General features: G+C 38.9%; 1 protein-coding gene across 1 annotated transcript; it reads left to right on the top strand.

Moving 5' to 3' along the window:
- Nucleotides 1-3685: 3685 nt before the first annotated feature.
- On the top strand, nt 3686-20985 carry LOC124148103 (deleted in malignant brain tumors 1 protein-like). The gene is made up of 11 exons (XM_046519045.2): nt 3686-3842; nt 14473-14554; nt 15139-15251; nt 15440-15604; nt 16193-16277; nt 16425-16549; nt 17254-17412; nt 18497-18587; nt 18912-19042; nt 19554-19721; nt 19901-20985. The coding sequence occupies exons 1-11, from the start codon at nt 3785-3787 to the stop codon at nt 20014-20016; spliced, it is 1293 nt and encodes a 430-aa protein (XP_046375001.2). The 5' UTR covers nt 3686-3784; the 3' UTR covers nt 20017-20985.
- Nucleotides 20986-22189: the final 1204 nt, after the last annotated feature.

The raw sequence follows: 22189 nt of genomic DNA, 5'->3' as shown, positions 1-22189 counted from the left end.
AAGCCCATTTCTGGTGTCCCCCGCCGTGATATTGCTGGAATATTGCTAAAAGCGGCGTAAAACCTCACTCACTCACTCAAACATTGTGAAATGTAGACGTAAAAGTAAAGTTGACTATTGGAAAATTGAAGTCATCCGTCTTGTCATACAGTCGTGTGGAGAGTGTTTTGTCACTCTGAATGTTTACGCATAGATCTAAATATGAAACAGGTGAGGTGGTTGCACCGGTTTCCTTTGTTTCTAGTTCAGGTGGGTAAATTAGTGTAAGGGAATTGGCTATTTGATGGTTATTGAACGATATCAGATCATCCATATTGTTTGATTAAAGTTACGCTTTACAAACCAAGAATACAAACATTGTCTTCCTCGTTGAACCTCCGCCCTTCCTCGTCTACCCAAAGAAACAAGCTACCATCGAAGAATAACACATAAGATGTCAAAGAAAAGACGCATCTAACCAAAACAACAAAGAAAAAAAGTAACAAAAGACAAAAATCAGACCCATAACCAACAGTAAACAACAGAAAACAATTCCCCAAGAGAAACAACCCCAATCAAAAGCTGAATAGTACCCGTGCGAACCAAGTTCGTATTGAACAAGAGTTCATACTTTATAAAATAAAAACGGATAAACAACTGTATGAAGTATATACTAACTGAACAAAAGAATCGGATAATGATGATATGGATCATATGGCTTTATATATTGTTAAGTCTTCTAGCTGTACACAGTGAGTCTAAAGACGGGTACATGCAGCATGCTGCCTTTACTATTGGTATTTGGCTTAACAAAGTTATGTCTCAAAGTTTCCTTTCCTTTCAAAAAACTTTTTATCTCTGAGCTCGCTTATATGGTTTTCAAGAGATTCATTCGCACTTTTATAGCGATATGTGTGTATGTGTTTGTGTGTGTGTATGTGTGAGCATGTGAGTGTGCGCTCTTCCGGACTAATGCCGGCTTTATGGTGCTAGTCCACTGAGATACCATGCCACAGTTTAACATGGATACCCAACTCAGACACAGAATACTGCCTCCGAGTCGACAGTCCGAGCAGTGTAACACTAAGTACCATCTTCTAACGTCTCTCGGTTTGACGAGGCCGGCGATCGAACCTACGACCTTCTGCTCACCGGGTACCCGTCATAAGACACCATGCCACTTCCTCCACCGACCATGTCGACCTCCTGAATGCAACACCCGGCATAACGCCCCTTGTACGTCGATACATGCAGATCCATCTCTCTTTGAAGAAGGAAACAGGAATCGTCACTAAACCTAACTCTACACAAGGCTGGGCAAACCACTGTTAATGTTATTGACATCACTGCAGCCGCTGATGTCGAAAGTTGCGGAAAAATAATGCAAACGTAGGCCTTCTTGCTCGGATTTTTGCTCGGTACAGTCTGTGCAGACATGAAATGGGACATGCACCAGGAATTTGTGTGAGTGTCCTGTTTTGAGTGAGTGAGCAAGTGAGTCGGGTTTTCTGCCGCTTTTAGCTATATTTTAGCAACATAACGGCGGGGGGACACCAGTAACAGGCTTTACAAATTGTACCCATGTGGTGAATCGAACCCATGCCTTCGGCGTAACGAGCGAACGCTTTGACCACGAGGCTACCCAGCTAACACATTACGTTTTCACAACGTTGTCGAGAGGTTGTGGATTGGTAACGTTGTGATATAATAATATTCCACAAAGTTATTATTACGTTGCTATGGAACGTTAGTTCACAACGTAATACCAACGTTGCATATTTACGTTGTAAAAACGTTGTGCATCGGACATCACACAACACACATGATTCAAGATGAAGATGTTCACCCTCAGTTAAAAATACTGAAAACACCAGACCGTAATTCCTCTGTCTTTGTTACGGTGTTAGAACGAATGGTGTCAGCTTTTTGTCACTCGCATGTGTTTCGCTTTACTATCCTTGCATACTTTGCTCTCATGGCCAGCTGGCATGGATCATTCGTGACCAACTCGTGTTATTCCGTGACAAGCCCATTCGTCACCACTCGCCCCTTCCGTAACCTGCAAGAAGACTCGTCCCTCTATCGATGAATGTTATGTGCGAAATTACGACAAACCAATCATAATGCGCGTATGATTTCAAGTTCTTCGTCAAAGAATCCCTCAGAAATAATTTTTGATTTTACACATGTCTTGCATTTAAAAATATACCCAAGACACAGTTAAATGTGTTCAATCATGATACAGCATTAAAATTTTTATCCTCAGTTAAAAATACTGAAAACACCAGACCGTAATTCCTCTGTCCTTGTTAACGTTAGTATAACGTTACTTAGCAACGCAATTACAACGTTGCTAAAATGCGCTGAGAACGTTGTGCATCGGACATCTAACAACGCTAGATGTTAACATCTGTAAACAGCTATTAACACATGATGTGGATGTATCTTACTTATGTCAGCTTTATTATATAGATGTTATAAGTTGTTTCCTATGCGTTGCTTGACAGATAGTGTCACATTTGAGCGTGCAGTTTTTGCGCGGGTGTGAGAGAAACCCTTGCTGGTCGAAAGGGAACATCTCTGTAGAGAACTCGCGATCGACATAGCAGTGATTAAAACTACTTAACAATTTCACTATGCCATTGAAACTATTATTGCCTTAAGATTTGCGTGAAAGCTGCTGTGATCTCTTGATATTGCTTATTTAGGTAATTGTTTTTAATCCATAAATTGTTTTCATTCTCGTGCAATTTGTCAGAGTGCATGAAACAAAATGGCGTGCTAAATGGCGGAGTGTTATATCAGCGCTGTCTTGTTGTTCTCAGTAACATAATTACATTAACTGATCATATCACTACATTGTACATGTATTAATTAACAAGGTGTGGATTAATAATCTGTTTATAATGATGAGTTTATTTAGGTCATAATATAACCCCGCACACTTGCATGGGCACGATAATCGCATGTGTAATGTATAAAACTCATATAAATCATATAAATCGCTCCCGGCTTGAGTCCTCCATGTGTGTGAATGCACGACGTGACCCTTTTCCCCACTGTGTGCTGTAAACGCTAGAATTCTTGTTTTGTTGACCTATTTGTCAGTATATATGCTATTATCTCCCTCGTCTACGGACGACTATAAAATGTACAAGTAACAGGATGTCCGTAATGTTAAAATAACTTGATATTATCCATGCCACGAGGTGCATTGACATATCAAATATTTAAATTATTCCTGCTTTGGGAACTGTTTCCACCTTTGAAAAATCGCAAAACCAACGCCTCTTACATAGTGGAAATCTTGCGCCGTATCTTCAGTGAGATATCGTGTTACGGTGTTAGAACGAATGGGGTCTGCTTTTTGTCACTCGCATGTGTTCCGCTTTACTATCCTTGCATAACATGCTCTCATGGCCAGCTGGCATGGGCATTCGTAACCTGCAAGAAGAGGCTTGTCCCGGAATAACACGAGTTGGTCACGAATGTTGGCATGGGAAGAGAGGAAGAGAACGTCGATAGGCACATTTGACATTCGGGTGTTTCCGTAATCGGCGGAAATGGCAATGCGTTTTTTTACGTTTTTCTTACGTTTTTTACGTCACAAAGCTTTTGTTACATAAGAATGATTTTACACCTAAAATCATTATTGCGTTTACGTTCGTATAATCCTTTGATCAATCATTTTCCAAGCAGCAGACCACGTGACAAGTATGCACAAATGTGTTTAATTTTTCACCTGCGCACATAAACAGACACGAGTGGCAGACGGCTAGAAGCGTGGCTAGTCAAAGCTTTGACGATGGCAAGGTTTATGGATTTAGCGTGTTGTCTGCTTTTCACAACAACCATAGCTAAAGGTATGACCAGTATTATCAATATTGTCCGGTTGTCATATAATTTCATCAACATACATAATAGTAATACACAATGAAACCCGTTAGTCCGGAAACCTTGCATTCCGGACGATTACAGAGCAGATTAACATGCCATAGATTACTTTCAGTCATGATTAGCGACGATTTGTTAATCAACACGATTTTACTCGTCCGGATTCCCAATACTGTCCAGATTCGCGAGGTTTCACTGTAGTTGCTAGGGCCTATTTTGTTATTTTATATTGAGATTATATAGAGTGTAAGGTGTTCTAGTGTCAGGAATGCGTCGTCCTGATTTGTCTTGCATGAATACACAGTAAACATGCTAACGTAGTGTGACCTTGACAATGAGCGACCATATGTGTCTAGACTGTCCAGACAACAACGATTAATAATACTGTCATTGTTAGCTCCGTATTGTGTCAGAACAGAACGCGATCTCAGTAGCAGTTATCTGTGCTGAGTCAGCTAGACAGACAGACAGACAGATATTGTATTTTAGTCTCACCCCGCTGTACACCATTATTACATTATAATGGATATTAAAATAATAGGCCATTCCTGATGGAATTGTGAGAGACTGTAGTAAAAGATAATATACAACCTATATACGAGTACTATTATAACATCAGTGATAAAACATGTTTCTCCTTCGTTGTAAAATATAAAAGCAGGTTTGTTTTTTGTAGATTTTCACCGGACATTAAAAAGCATAGCTTGTATAATTTTAAATGAACTATTAAAATAACAGGCATTTTATGAGATTAAAACGTTCATCGTCGTAAACAGGACAATTCAATATAACATGGACTTCGTCTTCTGTCACACTTCTGTTACGCTGGTCGACAGGAAGGTTTCCAGATCGCCCGGTTTTACGTAGTTTTCCATGCCATGTTTTGAAAAAAACAAACGGTATGTTGTAGGTTTACCGGTGTTGCTCAATAACCTTTCTGACCAAGAAACCAACTGTCGATCAGCCCATATTTTCAATTCATCATTCACAATTGATTTCGGCAAGCACACAAGAATATTAATACATATTTCTGGTGATACAACTACAAATGAATGATTTGGTGTAGACTTTAAAACTGTACTCCAGTAGTAAATGATATTCAGTTTCGACTACTTATAAGTCTCATAGCTGACGTGTTCTTTCTTCATAAGGTAGTTGTTCCCATCGACTGTATTGAAAGGAAGTTCAGATGCTCTTTATAGCAATAACAATCTTCATGATTCTCTGGGTGTTACAAGCAATCAAATAATATTCTGTGTTTGGTAAATATTTAAACCCTTTATACGTGGTTAATGTTCTGAAATCGCATACCGCATTGATACCATTCTTGTCGATAAAAGCCTTTGATTCTTTGTGTATGTAAAACGTGCTTCATCTGCAACATCTTGCGAAAGCCAAACCAATATCCTTACTTAATCAAAATATTCCGAATATAAGTGGCCCACGTTGATCTGATTTGTTGATATAGATACACGATATAGATTTGTTTAGGGTATGTGTTAGGAGACCGGTTGTTCCAATATATGCACTACAGTCAATATGTATAGAATTACGTCCCGTCACCAAGAGCCGTAACATGTGAAACTTGTCAGATAATGTTTACAGAATATGGAACTGTTCGATGATTGCTCTTTTCTAAACTCCCCATATTTCTGATCCCTCCAATAGAATTGGTCTAATGTATCGAATCTTTCATGTTAATGTCGCCATATTTCCATTTTACCGTTCTTTTCACGATGCCTCTATTCCTGAAACAAGTATTTCCGTCTTGTCTTGGTTTATTTCTAGTCCCCATTTAGTGCAAAAGGTCCTCAAGATGTCTATCTTTTGTTGTAGGCATATAACACTATCATGAGAAATACCGAGGTTATCTTCATAGAATAATGCAATATCCAGGAACTCTTGACCAATAAATATTCCTCGCAGCTCTTATTCTTTATTCGTAACTTCTAGCGGGACAATAAATAATGAGAACAGTTAAATTAAAGGAGACATATTGAATGAAAGCTTCTTAAAACACGTTAAATGTTTACCCCCCCCCCCCCCCCACCCCCACCCCATACCCCCGCTAAAAATCCTAATTTTATTGTTATCTTAAAAGAAACAATCTTATCTCACCACTACCAACCACAAGCGCGTATGAATATCGAAATCCCGCAGTAGGCTAAGCTGTAGTTGTGACGTCACAGCGGGTCCATACGCCATTGTCCTTTGTTTACAGTACATTAATTTACATGAAAATGAAGTGATTGTCCGTTATTCTCGGTGCATTGAATTCGAAGACGCGAAATGGGTTATTGTGTTGCGTGGGGTGTACCAGTTCATTAAACAAACGTGACACTTAAGATTTCCAAGCGAAAAGAGAAGGAAAGTTTGGATACAGTGATACAGTCAGCGTGGAGAACAGAAATGGAATTCCACTGGAAATGCTCTTTTGCCCCTGCTAACAGGGAAGCCTTGTTAAAACATTAAATAATAATGTTTCGAAAACAAAATTTCGAAAAAGCGTCACAAGAAGCATTATGAACTGAATTATTCATTACACACATTGGCCGCTATCAGCGGCAATAGATGTACAGCATTGATACATCAACATAGACATCACTATATACAAATATACAATATATATCAACAGATATACCGAGCAGTGGCTTCAGTAAATAAAGATACAGAGTTCAGTTACGAGACCTAGTGATAGGTTAAATAGCAAAATTATAATTTTACAAAATTTGAATGATTTTCCAAGTGTTCCTAATATTTTTCTATTAAAAAGCAATTCATTTTGTACATATTTGGTGAAAGGTAAAAATATTTTCTAATTAACTGTTTTCTCTCATTTTGAAATAGTGGACAGATAAATCGATAGTGGAACTCATCACCCAAATCAAATGATCCATAAAATGAACATTTTCTTCAAATAAAGATACCTAAATAATACTTCATGGTTGAGAACATCTGACACCCTAGATGGGAGACATTTCTGGCATCGTCGAAATGTGCGTTTATTAATACGGCCAGTGTTCGAAATCCCATCCAGTTCGTACACACATAAATCCATTCACAAATCATTCATGCATTACAGTTTGTCCATATAAAAACCAGTGATGGAGTAAAAGGACAACAGAGCAATGCTATTTTTTCAATGAATATAAATAAAGCGACAAAACCTGTTCCATATCCAATAGAAATCTACACGGCTCATGTTTTGTCCTAAAATAGATTTTCCTTTGAAAATTATGGACACCTCAGAAATGAGGGCTTTTGAAGATATAATTCTACCTAACTTGTCACATAGTTTGACGTAGGTCTATCAACGAATTTTTTTTTCAAAATCTTATTATTTTTTTTATGACGCTGACAATTTCAAGCACTTAACCCAAAGAGTATTTTAGGAAAGACAGATATGTTTTTGATTGAAAATGCAACTGTCCTTCACAATTCTTGTTTCACGATGGAAGGGGCACTTTTTATACACACCAGCTGAGGAACGTGTGATACTGTGATAGCATACAAGGGAAAACAGGTTTGCAGCATTACATGTATGTGCATGATAAACTACATAAGGTGACAAGTCATGGAGTGTGGCTGACATGAAAGAATACACCTGGCAAGGGTAATCATGTATACAGGCACATTTCTTTTCACTCCAACCAGAAGACTGAGACATATGGACCTTTTCTGACTGGATATTCTGAAGCCCACAAAATGATCAAGGAGTCAGATCCAAGGCTGGTGATGATCTGCATTTATTTTGATTTTTTTATACATGACATTGACTGACGGAAGACACCCTATTGACCACAGTTCACAATGGCCAATAGTCCTTCAAGGACATGAGACTCGCTGTCAGACTTCCGAGCATGCTGTAACAAACCTGGAAAGTCCTGCCAGACTAATTACACATTATTGCATTGGTGAGATGTCGAGATGAAAGATAATAATCGAAAATTGATCAGTTACACAGTGCTAATGCATTGAACAATATATAATGTCTATAAAAATAATCATTGTTAAAAAATAAATACTTAAAAAAAAATATATGAATTAAATGTTAAAAGCTGTGAACAGCTGTAGATAATTAAGCCCTAACAAATGTATCATCAATACACAATATTGGAGGTAATTTCATTTATGGAATACATATATTAATGTTATGTGAAAATGTTCTAAATCATGCTGAGCCTAAAATCTGTAAATGTATACTCTCAAACATCATTCTAAAAGCCTAATTTCAATGTAGAAATTAATACTGAAAATAATTATGTCGTATGTTATATGTCAACGGTTAAAAGACATTTTTCTCAGGTTTGGCATAGTGATTTATTTGAAAGCCCCTAAATTGCTTATCATGCACAGTTTAAAACATCCATTTTATGTGAGAACTATTTGAGTAGTATTACTGTGAATAAATTCAGAACCAATTGACTCGTTTTCGGTTTGGCTCTCACAATTTTGAAATTGAACGTGGACGAAAATATAATATACTTCGTGAATTTAGAAAATGTCAAGTTTGTAACTTGAATCATATCGAAAATAAATATCAATTTGTGTTAATTTGTCTAGCTTATAGCCGTCTTAGGCAAAGATACATAGAATCTAAATTGTACATCTTTCCAAATATTTTGAACTTTAATACACTACTGTCATCGCATGACCCTATTATCAATATGAATACAGCAAAATACTTGTTTTATGCCAATGCTGTAAGAACACAAATATTCCAACATTTGTAATATGCAATTATGTTAAAACTGCTTTTGTTAAAAAGCAAAGAAATGTATTATATCTTATATTGTTTGCACCTAAATTGTATTTCGTCTGTCCTAAAATAAAGTACTGAATAAAGTGAAGTGAAGTGAAACGTGAAATTGCATGGGGCCTATTGATTCATCGTCTACCGTTTCCGGGTCACGGGAGCATGCAAGGTCAAACGGATTTAACAATACGCCAATTGTATCGTCAAAGTCACATTGTTATTTCAGATTAGTGGTTATTACTGATACTATGTAGTGATTTGTGTTTATTCTGGATGTGACAGGCGGAAAATTGCAAAACTTACTGTTATTGTTTTGTGACGAAAGATTATCAGCAGACTACTCCTGACTGTGACATCACATCCGGTGACCTTTGCACTCACTTACGATGACCCGTGAAGATCCGGGGTAGAATAAGTCTTCAGCAACTTATACTTGTCGTAAGAGGCGACCACCGGGATCGGGTGGTCAGGCTCGCTGACTTGGTTGATGCATGACATCGATCCCAATTGAGTAGATCGATGCTCATGATGTCAATCACTGGATTGTCTGGTCAAGACTTGATTATGTAAAGACCACTGTCATATAGCTGGAATATTTCTGAGTGCGGCGTTAAACATCAAACAAACAAACAAACACTTACGATTTTTACGATCTCTATTTTCGTTTCTCTCTCTCTTCATATTAAACGGAAAATGACAAATGAAACACTCTGCGAATAAAAAGATCGTCGGCTTTCACCAAGGCATACATATGAAGGAAATTTAAACTTTGTTGATATTAAAATAGCAATAAGTTATGCTGATGTCGGGCGAAGCGCGCCATGTTTGATTTTCGTACGTCAGCTAACATTACGACACGAGATTTATACTTTTGTATATAGAAACTAATCAATCAAAACACCTGAAATTGGGATCAGTGAATAGTTATAAGTCGTTTATTGTATCCAGCAAATTTTATAACATGATACGTTAGATTAACCCTAATATTCTCATTTCTGCAACTGACACGATGACCTCGAAAAATAGGGCTTATTCTATTTAACGTTTGGATAATAAATTTACTGAAATGGTTCATAATTTACCATCGGGCCTTTTTTTGCTGATACAAACATGCGAATTTATGGTCGGTTAAATTTAAGACAATTTATACAGGCTCCTAAAATACTACAAAACGCATTCCACATTCAATCACGTAATTCAGGTGAGTTCAAGAAAATTTACAAATTGTATGTTCGTTTTGGTCTTAACCTCTGTATGTTTGAAAATGTCCGAACATTTTTATATAATAATGTGTTCCTTTCTATCAGGCATAAATGTGCGAAATATTGGTTCATTCGTCCCATGTTTAAAGAAACCTCGACTGTTTGAAAGCACCCATCCTCTTTAGGAGCGCTAGATAGGAAGGGTAAGAAGTGTGAAAACAATTCAGCATGCTAAAGATTTAAAACGTTAAAACAATGGTCTTATGAAACATTGCACATAGAAACCCTCGAAAATCTTGTATAAACCGCATGTGTTAGCTGGGGTGTACCTTGCATATCGAGGCATCTGCCTGGAGGGAGAGTTAGAATAACTGGAGGAACTTGCTTCCTAAAAACATAGCATTCACTTATTCATTGCATTTAATAATCCATGACTGACTAGCATCGTACACAATTACAAAGGACCATGAAACTTGCCTAGATTACATGCTCAGGCAAAATGTTTGGCACAGTTTTGGGGTACATAAATTCATATAATTAGTTCATGTTCTTGCATTCTTGAAATGTGTTCATTTCTGCAGGGAAAGCCTCTCTGACGTTCTTCACCACACATGCAGGATGAATTTATCTACTTTTTTAAGGAAGTCTTTGGTAAATAATAAAACACACCACGCACAGCGATTTGTAATTAATTAATAGACATAATCTGGCTGATGCGTGAACAATCATCCACACCGCACGGGTCAATTAAAGTCCGTTTTGTGACAAAATTTACATCTAATTAAATGATATTCTTATGGAACACGACTCGATATTGTTATAAGGTTAAAAATGCATCTCTTAAACATTAGAAAATGGTAACAAATAAAACCGTTATAGCTGCAATGAGGAGTTGCATTAGACATATTTTGTGACAGAGAACTTTTAGTTCGAAAGGAATCAATAGATAAAAGACATTTCACATTTATCACAAGGTATTCTGGACATTTCATAATTATATCCTACACCAGGAGATCTGACTTGGTTGTGGTTCAGGGAAATTTGACAGCCAGCAAATCGCTACATGAATCAAATTCTTCAACCTCACCTTCTTCCAATCACTGACCGCCAGAGGGAACAGGACAACGCTCCACCGGCACACCGCTCGTGTCACGGTGAATACCTTCATAATGACAACATCAACGTCTTGCCCTGGCCGTCGAGATCTCCAGATCTCAACCCAATCGAACACCTCTGGAATGAACTCGATCGACGTGTACGTCAACGTCAGAACACACCGCAGACACTCACACAACTGGGCAACGTGTTACAAGCAGAATGGCGCAGAATTCCGCAGGACTGATTTCGTACACTTATCTAGTCAGTGCCGAGGAGATGCAGAGCCGTGATTGCTGCCCGGAGCGGTCACACAAGATACTGAGTTCAGCGCAATCTTGTGGCCTTAGGTGACATGACAGTGAACAGTTTTCAATGCCACTGTACAACGACAACATGTTACTATCGAGGTCCAACATTTCATTTTTATATCTATGATATTAAATATATCTACTTTATTAGGTACAATAAATTTACTAAAAATCGACGTGTGCGGTTTTTTTAAGAGTGTATATACAACACATGGCCGGGATTAAAAGATAAGTTCGTTATATCGATCGGTAAGTTCGTTTTAAGCGTGTTCGTTATACACGTAGTTTACTGTATATCCGTAGAGGTCATTTTCGAATTATCGAGTTGATGGAGGTCGAGGTTGGGAGATTTCGTTGTACCATTACCTCATGCTGAAATACCTTAAGACCGTTCTGTGAACAAAAGTAAAAAAACAACATATGACCCAGACAAAAACCCATTGAAAATGTTCCTTCAAGTATGGTACGATAAGCTATTCTTGACATTTTATATTTTTGTGGGAAGATGCCCTTGGCCGTCACTTTCCTTGACAAGTTGTATCATGGTTTCATAATTGTGTGGTTCGATTCCTATATTTTCGAAAACCGATTTATAGGATCCAGGCGCTAACCACATGATGCAGTTTCATCCACTTCTCCATTTATAGTTTGGTCAGCAATAGGTGTGTCAGCACCATGCCCGTTTGTTTCCCCCAAGAGGTATAAGACGGACATTAGTTTGGGCTGTCACTAACTCTCCTTGACCAGGGTTTTGAGACATAGCACAAGTTGAGGTATATAACTGATGTCTGTTAGAACGCCTTCCACTCATTGTTTGTTACCACTGGGTGCATTGATACCCGCCAGGAAATATAAGACGTCAACGTCAGTGTATAATCAGTCTCGATTATCCGACGAAACTGAAATAAATTTGTTTTGCAATACATAGAAATGCAGTTTTAAAGGTCTCGGCTCAAACATTCTTTTTGTACTTTTTGAACAAATGATAAATGCTAACAAACGTTTCCCCCGTTTGATAACCAATACCGTTTTTTATGATTACTCAACGAAAATGTGATTTAAATAAGACCAATTTATTTATGTTAGTGAATATTTATAATTTTGAACAGAGGTAATGATAAAAATATCGCTTTACTTTACTGGTCCATCAGTTGATTGTCTGGTTTGTTTACAGGCCGCCGTCGCATGGCAGGAGTAGTGCGGTGCCATATGAGGCCATAAATACTTTAATCCAACTATGGAAATTGTACGAAAGGCGGGTGCTACTGGTAGGGCAGTACATCACTGATTTTTAGTGATTCATTCATATAATTTTCTGCGCAATGTTGCTTTTTACGCCCTTTGGAATCTGTTTCAGCGCATATTTGCCACGATTATTATATGGCGTTGACGTTTTATATTTATCATAGTAATATACTGAACCGCAATAGAAACGTCACCATGGATAGATATATTTGTCTAAACACTGTAAACATACTTTGAGACATATTAAAAAGATGAAACTTGGCAAAACTGATCATCAAGGTTGAAATTAAAGTGTCAAATGCTCTTAAAGTGACACACAACTCTAGTCTCTGAGAAAATGGCATCACAAGTCAGTATCCTGTGTGTCCGCCATGTGCATTAATGACTGCCGTGCAACGTAGATACATGGAATAGATGAGGCGGTTGATGAAGGCCATAGGCACTTGAGCCAACACTCTGAGGAATGCTTGACGCAGTTCCGCTGCAGTTGTCGGCTTTGGTCGGACGTCACTCAGCCGTCTTTGAATCTCGTCCCACGGGAACTCAATGGGATTTAAATCGTGACTGAGGGTTCTGCCACTGCATGGTTCTGATGCCATTCTGCTGGAGGAAGTCTCTTGCTGCTCTCGCAGTGTTGGCACGGGTGTGATCATGCTGAAACTCCTGGTTGCGGCGACGTGCCAAATAAGGTCTTGATCAATGTACCGAGCTGTTGTGACACCATTGCCTCTCCCTGGACCGATGTTCTGGAAGACCACAGGGCCGACCCTCTGTGCAAGACCAATTCCACCCCACACCATGATGCTCGGACCTCCCCACCCCACGGTGATGTCGTGGTGTCAGAATGGGTCCTCGGTGTGGCCTGTGACAGTGGAGGTGTCTGCTCGTCAATCGTCGACGAACGGTGTCCGCACTGAGGTGTCGCTGGTGTGTCCCCATGGTCTGTCGAGCGGTTTCCGCAGCACTAACAAGGCGATCTTGAAGGTGGACTTGAAATGCATTGGCTACTTGCCAGGAGGTTTGTCCAGCTTGCAATCGTCCAAGGGCTTGGTGTCGCTGATTTCTTGTCAATCTTGGCATGTGGTAGCAATTCAATAACGATTGAATGTTATCCGATCTGGGTGGATTTTTATAGGTCAAGAAATGGTGGAACGCATGTGCATTTCAATTTGCACGGAACTCACGTGCATCGGGTTACCATAGCCGTTGCCGTGATGCGTTATTGTCATCGGCTTTGTTTTTTTATCATCAAATCTCATTTTTCCGGACAAGATAATGTTAGATTTTAGAAACTTTGACAAAAAATACCCAGATATTTAAATGACAACTTTTTATGCAATGTTACTTGGGGTGACGTTTCTTTTGCGGTTCAGTATTGTTTCAAGGACTATGTATAAAAACCTTCTTGGATCAGAGAATATGTATAAAATATACCTGAAAATGTTATACGTAATCAGTCTTTAAGGTGATTTATTACTACACCTGAGATAAAAAAAATAATTGTAACAATTATATCTAGAGAGGGTACTGTTTTAATTTTGTCTGTCTCACATACTGAATGTGTCCTGGCACGCTCATTCAAAGAGGTAAGCTTGGCGATTGGGCTTTGCAAATCATAGTGCTAAACTGTGTTGAGGAAGTCCTCGGGCGTGATAACTGGATCGTATAGCCATGCTGGATATGTCGACTATACGACCCAGTTTTTAAACCCGAGGACTTTATAAACACAAATCCCAGACGTCCCTTCCATGCCTTCTTTGTTTTAAGAACATGGACACATAACCATTCGACAAACCCCGATTTAATGAACTTCATCAGTTAAATTAGACATTTAGATGTTTTTAATTCGTCTATCAGGCCCTGACATTTATTACTGTTCATATAATATTACATCAAAACTATTGTTGTGTATAGCTATGTTACTGAAAAGATCTACATGCATCATATAACAGCATTCAACAGTGCCTCATCCTGCTTGATCTATCTGCAGCTCAGCAATGCGGGGGAAGTCTCGTTGCCACCTCTACAACGCAGAATGTTACATCACCAGGATACCCCGCCAACTACCCCAAGTAGGTAACCATGAATCAGTGCACTGTGTTTATGTTCTGCAGTAAACGGGTTATCAAACTTGTTGGCAGTATGCTACATGTTCTACTGTTTGTTGGTCCGCCGTGATTGCCCCTCAGACATACGGTTCCTGTAGTTGAGCATGACAGTCAGAGACCATATAGTTCAGAGAGGTACCAATTCCCATTTCCAAATGATTGGATGACCGTGACAGCTTCGCGGAATGTGAATGTTGTGTGTCAATGTATGTATATGCCTGTAATATTCACCTTGTTCTGTCTCCATCCAAGTCAGTCATATGATGAAGTTGAGCTATGCCTCCAGCCAAACACCATATACTTCCGAGAGTCCCCCTTTCTCACCCACCAAAACCTATTGTGTGGCAATACAGTGGGTGTACTTTCTGTTGTTTGTGGGTCTGGAAGAATTCACTTTGCTCTGCATCTATGCAAGATTGTATTCAAATCTCATAAGACAGTCGCATGATTAAGTTGAGCTATGTTCAAGATCGTCTCGTTGACAAAGTCCCCCATCCCCACCGCCTCCCAAATATATTTACAGTGGTGATTGGTTGACCGTGTTTCAGCTCCGTGGAATGTGTCTGGACAATTTCGACCGCCAGCCCAGAAAACAAAGTCAGAGTAACGTTTCCGGAAGCAGTGCTCCTTGACGGTTTGGATGTGGTGAGAGTGTATGATGGTATGTATCTTTATACTTCGTAGATATGTGAATGTTTATATGCACGATTACTGTGTCATCCCTTCGCAGGGTATTGACTGTAAGCTATTCCTATTATACATTAATTTTCTGCGACGACCTCAGTGACCGTGGTGATGATTCTGACAAACATCCAATGCTTCGTGGTGACTGTATTATTATTATGACAGGTGACGCTACATCCGGCTACTTACTGGGGCAAGTGTCTGGAAACAATGGAAATCCCACCTTCACTGGTCAAGAGGTGTCTCTTACCTTGGTATTTACAGCTACCGACAATGGACAGAGGCCTAGTACTAAAGTAGGATTTGTGTTTGGATACATGGAAACACAGGGTAAATCATCAAATGCATTTTTGGATAGTACGAAAGGAGGATTAAGATAAATTAATTAAGTTTCTTAGAAGAATTGAAATGTATATGATGTTGCGTTACTATATCACAAGGTAATGTCTTTGATGATACTCTATACTAATACATGATTTCCTCTTCAGCAACCCATGCTTGCCATGAAAGGCGATTATGCTTGTCGTAAGAGGCGACTAACGGGATCGGGTGGTCATGTTCGCTGACTTGGTTTGATGCATGTCATCAATCCCAATTGAGAGGATCGATGCTCATGCATATGATATCAGTCACTGGATTGTCTGGTCCAGACTCGATTATTTACAGACCGCCGTCATATATTGCTGAGTGCGGCGTTAAACAACAAAACAACCAACCAACAAATACATGATTTCACTGCTATTAATTAATTTGTTATTTAAGAATAAATTAACACCGAAATCCATTTACTCAATTACTAATGCATCCAACAGCTGGATAATCAGTTTGTTTAATTATACATGTCAGTGTCACTTATACCAAAACGGTGATAATGTAAAAGGTGAAGTATAATATTGAGGAACTATGGCTTAATTTCAGTCACTGGACCCTTGCGTCGATCAGTTGAAGCACAGCGTAATCAATCCGTCTTGGTTTCACCCAGATTCCCAGGTGGAAATGTAAAGTAAGGAAACGTAACACTTGTAGGTCAAACATACCAAGGATATGTTTAACCTAATGAAATCTTATTTCCATATACATGCTTATAAGAGTATTGGTAATGAGTTGTGTTAAATTCATACAATGTCAATATGGCGGCCATTTTCTTCAGAGACATGGACGCCATCTGGACAGTGCGTCCCACAATATCCACCTACGAAGTGCTGTTATCATTCGTTGAGGTTGATGTTGGAGACGTCAGCGACTGTAACAACAACTACATTACAGTGTATCAAGGTAGGTGTGACACTGACAAATCGGATGACTAAATCTGCAGGAAGACAAAACGCACGAAAGCGTTCACATGTGCTGTATTGATTTTTTTTATTGAGGAAGAAAGATGCAATTATTTTAAATCTGAACAATTTGGAAACAGCTTATTAGTGTTGAAACCCCCGTCACACTGGTCAAATGATTTGTACAAACCTGGAGCGAGAAACTAATCCAGGATCTTTAATGGATGAACACTTCACACTATTTTCCCAAACATTTCGAAACTCCAATCAGATTAAACAGAATAGACAGATACCAATAGTAGTGCCAAGGGTGCCTTTTTGAGCCCAGTAGACAGACTCTATTTTTCCATGTAGTAAAAGCGAAACAAAGTAATAGCATTTAAATTCGTCTATTAACTATCCCTTATAGATGAAAACAAACCAGGGTTTGTTTAAAGCCGCACTCAGCAATATTCCAGCTATATGACGGCGGTCTGTAAATAATCGAGTCTGGATCTGACAATCCAGTGATTGACATCATGAGCATCGATCCACGCAATTTGGATACGATGACATGCATCAACCAAGTCAGCGAGCCTGACCACCCGATCCCGTTAGTCCCATTTTACGGTACAACCCAGAGTTAATTGAGAGCATATGCGTAAAGTTGTGTCTTGTATTTTCAGTTGGGGCAATATGTATAACAATTATTTATTTATATCACAGGCAATACATCATCTGGTGTGTTTTCAAAGATATGTGGCAACGAAACAGGTGTATTCCTCAGCCGAAACAGCCAGCTATCTGTGGTCTTCAGGACAGACAGCAATCTGGCTAAACGAGGCTTTAAAGCTGAATATGAAAAGTATGGATTTGGAAGCTTCCGTGAGTGGGAAACATCTGGCGAAAGTTATCATCGAAAGATGGTTAATCGTTATAATCAAGGAAGGCATGCTCAGTAGCAAGCGTTAAGGGATAAAACACTCTAGTGTTTATTTAGGCGTCTAGAGGTTTGGTAATCCGTGATCTATTTAGAAAGGTGAATGGTCAGACGTTCTAAGAGCGGTAAATTCCAATTACGGCTCCGTAAATCGTGCTTCAACTATCGGTATCCAATTAAAATAAATTGCCAATCAGATCTCTGTAATATCGGATACGAAACCTGCATTCAGATCTAAAATGTGACAGGTACGATGCACATTAACTTCCTACTAAACACGTTTGAGATCAAAACATTGGGCCTCGTTCTTCTTTACATCTGAGAGGTTATGACATGTTGTCCATGTAGTACATATTATTCTTGACATGGCCCTCAGATAGTGAAGTCGATATTGCTAATGAAAAACACGGCCCACTTAGCTTCATATCTCGGTGTTAAGTCCAACAAATAAGCCAAGGACACTCTGCACACATGATAACAATGAGAACACTGATGACATGGTAATGCTATCCTTGAATGAGTGAAGTGAACATGCCTGTCTGAATCTCCACCATGCATTACACGATACAGAAAAGTCCTATCTGTGGTACGGGTCTCAATGCTGTGTTCCTAAGTTTTGCCAGACTCCAGTTGCCATGGGTTCGAATCTCAGAACTGCCACGACTACGATCCACCACGACTTTGTATCCACCATATACTGGTGCTCGATGGTCGAGATATTACTGAACTACTGACAAAGCAGTGTTAAACCTAGACCAGTTTCTCACTCTGAGGCATATATGTAACAGATCAAACTAGACATTGTTAATGCTTTACTCATATGTTCCAAAGATATACTGGAGTCGTTAAAAATGTTCAACTGTATCCAAACCTCAAATTCTAATGTTGAAAATTCTTAAGTATTATGACAGGCAGATTGGTTGTTTTTTTTATTTATAAACTCTAGCATGATTAGTCCTTGAACAACATACATGTATTCCAATACAGGATTTTCCCCTCTCATCCATGTAATATTTGTGTTATTTGCAGCCGGTTGTTTTGGTTTCCCGAAAGAAGTGCGTGTTTATGCCAACACTAAGAAGGATCTTGAATCGCCATTGTATCCCAACAAATACCCAAAGTAAGCAATCTAGGTTTATATGGTCGATTGTTTAATCCGCTGGTTTTGTTCGTGCGCGACTTATTTTGCTAAGTGGATATAGCAAAGCACATCATACCCTCACATACACATGAAACACAACTCAACATTGGTTCAAACGTTAACTACCTGTACATGGAATATGACCAGACAATTTCATTTTCTTGATTTGCGGAATTTCTTGGTCGACAAGCTTAGTCGCAGTAGGCAAACTTGTAAAAGTAAAAATATTGTCGTGAACATACAATTGAAGTACATATTTATACCGCTTGCTATACACCTATAGTGGTGTGTTCTCTCCGTCAGCATGATGAACTGTACCTTTCTGATGAAACCTGTCTTGAACGACATCAACGTCCAACTGGAGGTGACAGACATGAACATGCCCTACACCGAGGACACGGGCTGCACCAGAGACTACGTAGAGTTCTTTGATGGTGAGAACATGATCTTACACTCGATGCATTACGTTAACGGGGATTGTTTCGCACTAGTCTGGTTTGCATGGCGAAGATTACTTACAGAGCATATTATTTCATAGGATTTCCCTACTTTGCTTGATAAGATTTGTATGTATGGACAAAGTAACCACAACAAGGCACATATTTCACTATGTGAAAGGCATTTAGAAGTGATTCATAAGGAAGAGAATTTATGGATGTCAACTTCATTATTATGAGGAACACAAGTTGAACGTTTCGGAGTATATACTTACTCCTTCATCAGGTGAATGAAAGCCCTAATTTGTCATACTGCTCCAAATGCTGAACCATAAATGATGTAGATTTGTGCTGGTATTTCAGTACACAATATATAATATATGGCGGAGTGCATTTTGTAGCTTAAGTGTGTTCAATAATGTCTTTGAAAACGATGAAAATGATTAAAAATCATTTTGAGATCAACTATCTGGCGTTGTCTTTAGTAACAAATGTCATTATGATTCAGGTCCGAGTTCTGCTTCGCCAAGTCTGGGTCGAGCCTGTGGCCAAACAAAGTTAACAGTTACGTCAAAACATGCTGGCCAAGACGTGCTGGTCATGTTTATCTCTGACTCGAATGAAGGGGGCAAAGGATATATGTTGAAATACACAGCTGTCAAACTAACTGGTCAAGGTATGTGTACCCATTACTGGTATTTCTCAGATGTGTTATGACTTATGTTATTCCTCAGACTGAACATATGATAGAAATTATAGTACCATACCGTGGCCCTAGGATTTATATGCATGTTAAATCATCTAATATATGATAACTTCTGTACTATCTAATACATCGGCCTTGTGCATTTTCAGATACTGAATCTTCAACTCCAGTTGGCCTCATAGTTGGTATCGTCGTTGGCTGCCTTGCTTTGATCCTACTGGTTGTCATTGTTGTCATCATAAGGAAAAGGGCAATGAGGAAGTGATCACTGGAGCAACGAGAAATACACCACCAGACCCAGCATGGAAAATGAAGGCTATTTGCAGTGAGTGAGTGAATGAGTATGGTTTTACGCCGCTTTTAGCAATATTCCAGCAATATCACGGCGGTGGACACCAGAAATGGGCTTCACACAATGCAAGGCTATTTGGAACTATTTCATTCTCCAAAGTCAAATAACCTATGATATTAATGCTTACGGGTTGGTAAGACAACACTTACAGAAAATTGGAAATCACCAATTACCGATATTGGCCACGTGTGGTAGTTGAACAGTGGAATGATAACAACATCTAGTGACAACGTGGGTTAAAGATAATGGAGTCACATACTAAAACTTACTAAATAACAAATTAAATTGAATCACATGTAATTTAGGTTGAGGAAAATGATGCATGGGTTTTTATTGTTTGTTAGTTGTTTAACGCCGCACTCAGCAATATTCGAGCTATATCACGGCGGTTGCACGAGTTGCTGAAGACCTATTCTACCCCGGATCTTCACGGGTCTCATCTTGATTTCAGGGCTTTATTAAGTCACTTTCAGATATAAACATGATGTAGCTTAAGATTAGGCATGATGTCCAGGTGGGTATGTGAGTATGGTTTTACGCCTCTTTTAGCAATATTCCAGCAATATCACTCGGGGACACCAGAAATGAGCAGGTTTACTTTGAGAAAGTAATGGAGCCAAAGATATCTCCAACATGATCCTCTAACAGTATCCTTTGTATCGTTGCATAAACATGGGCTACAGATATCAAGAATTTATTATGTTCGTTTTGTTTGAAGTTTGTTTGGAAATCCAAGGCGTTGGTGAGACTGAATGGTTCTTAAATGAATGTATCCGCCGTGTTAAATATTGTCAGACACAAACATGTTATTCGGAGGTGTCGAGTTACTCAAAACTAGAATTGAATTCAGTGTTAAAGAGCTCGTTTACATAAGAGCCATGCCGAATATTATCACATGGAAAGAGACGCATATGCTTACTTTTATTAACCATTGGTTAATTGGACATTATGCATGATATCGGGGGGAGGGGGGGGGGGGGGGGGGGGGGGGGGACTGATGTCGATAAGACACTTCGGTTTTGTCCATCGGATTTGGAGAACAGATGGAACAAGTGTATTGAACTGCAAGGGGACTATATTTCAGATATTCAGCGGAATGGTGCATATCCTTACCTTAATCCAACCTTACCTTAATCAAATATGCAAATAGAACAGCTTATTAGTGCTCAGTAGAGCACCGATTGGTACCCGAAGAAGGTGTCAACAAACTTGAAGGCAGATTACAAGACAAAGGCTTTTAGGTCAGAGGAGTGTGATGAAACCTATCGGTACGCGTTGGGTCGTGTCGGCCTTTGACGAAGTGTTGCGTGGGTGGCATCTGTCTGGAGTGGTCAATGATTGACACGAGTGGGTACAACTTTGACCCCAGCAATGATAACTCACCAGATGCATTTTGGAGACATAAATGCGAAGTTTCATTCATGTGACATGGTGATGTCACTCGCATTTTTCGCATTTAATTCATTCTCGCATTAATTTCAAGATTTACCGTATGTATGCTAGGCTCAGAACGTTTTTACACCTCTCGTAGTTAACCTAATAAATAGCGTATGGAAGGGGACTTGAATTCATTGAACACAAAAAGGTACAATAAGATTAAGAGTTCGGCTATGCTAAATCATTGAGGCGGTCGTTTGCTAAATGGATTACGATTGTGTTACGCAGACTAACATAGAGCTGAACTGAACTTTTACATTAAACCCAGACGACAAGCTGTGGCATAAGAGGCACACTATTTCCAATGTAATTGTTAAATATATTATGTATAATGTATGCATGTACATAGCTGCTCTTGGTGGTGGCGTATATTAACACACATAAAAAAACATACCGAACTTAGGGCATTCGTGGTTTCTATACAAATGTCATGTTATTCATTTTCAAAATGTAGCCATAATTTTTAGATAATTTTCTGTATGTTCAGTATTTGGGGATAGTAAAAAGATAATTTTTATTTATTTTGTATACATTTGGCTCAACATGAACATATTTACAAACAAAACATTTCCTATCTTGAACAATAAAGTTTAAGAAACAAAAACCAAACAAACAACATTTCCTATCTTTTCCAAATGCTTGACATAAA

The sequence above is a fragment of the Haliotis rufescens genome, unplaced genomic scaffold (genome assembly GCF_023055435.1).
Source record: "Haliotis rufescens isolate VD_foot unplaced genomic scaffold, xgHalRufe1.0.p SCAF_1, whole genome shotgun sequence".
NCBI lineage: Eukaryota > Metazoa > Mollusca > Gastropoda > Lepetellida > Haliotidae > Haliotis > Haliotis rufescens.
The sequence above is the reverse complement of the archived record's forward strand: the minus strand, read 5'-3'. Positions and strand labels throughout refer to the sequence as shown.

Coding starts and splice junctions, on each gene's coding strand:
- LOC124148103 (XM_046519045.2), top strand. CDS start 3,785: ATGGCAAGGTTTATGGATTTAGCGTGTTGTCTGCTTTTCACAACAACC. Junction 14,555..15,138: donor TACCCCGCCAACTACCCCAA/GTAGGTAACCAT, acceptor ACCGTGTTTCAG/CTCCGTGGAATGTGTCTGGA. Junction 17,413..18,496: donor GTATGGATTTGGAAGCTTCC/GTGAGTGGGAAA, acceptor TGTTATTTGCAG/CCGGTTGTTTTGGTTTCCCG.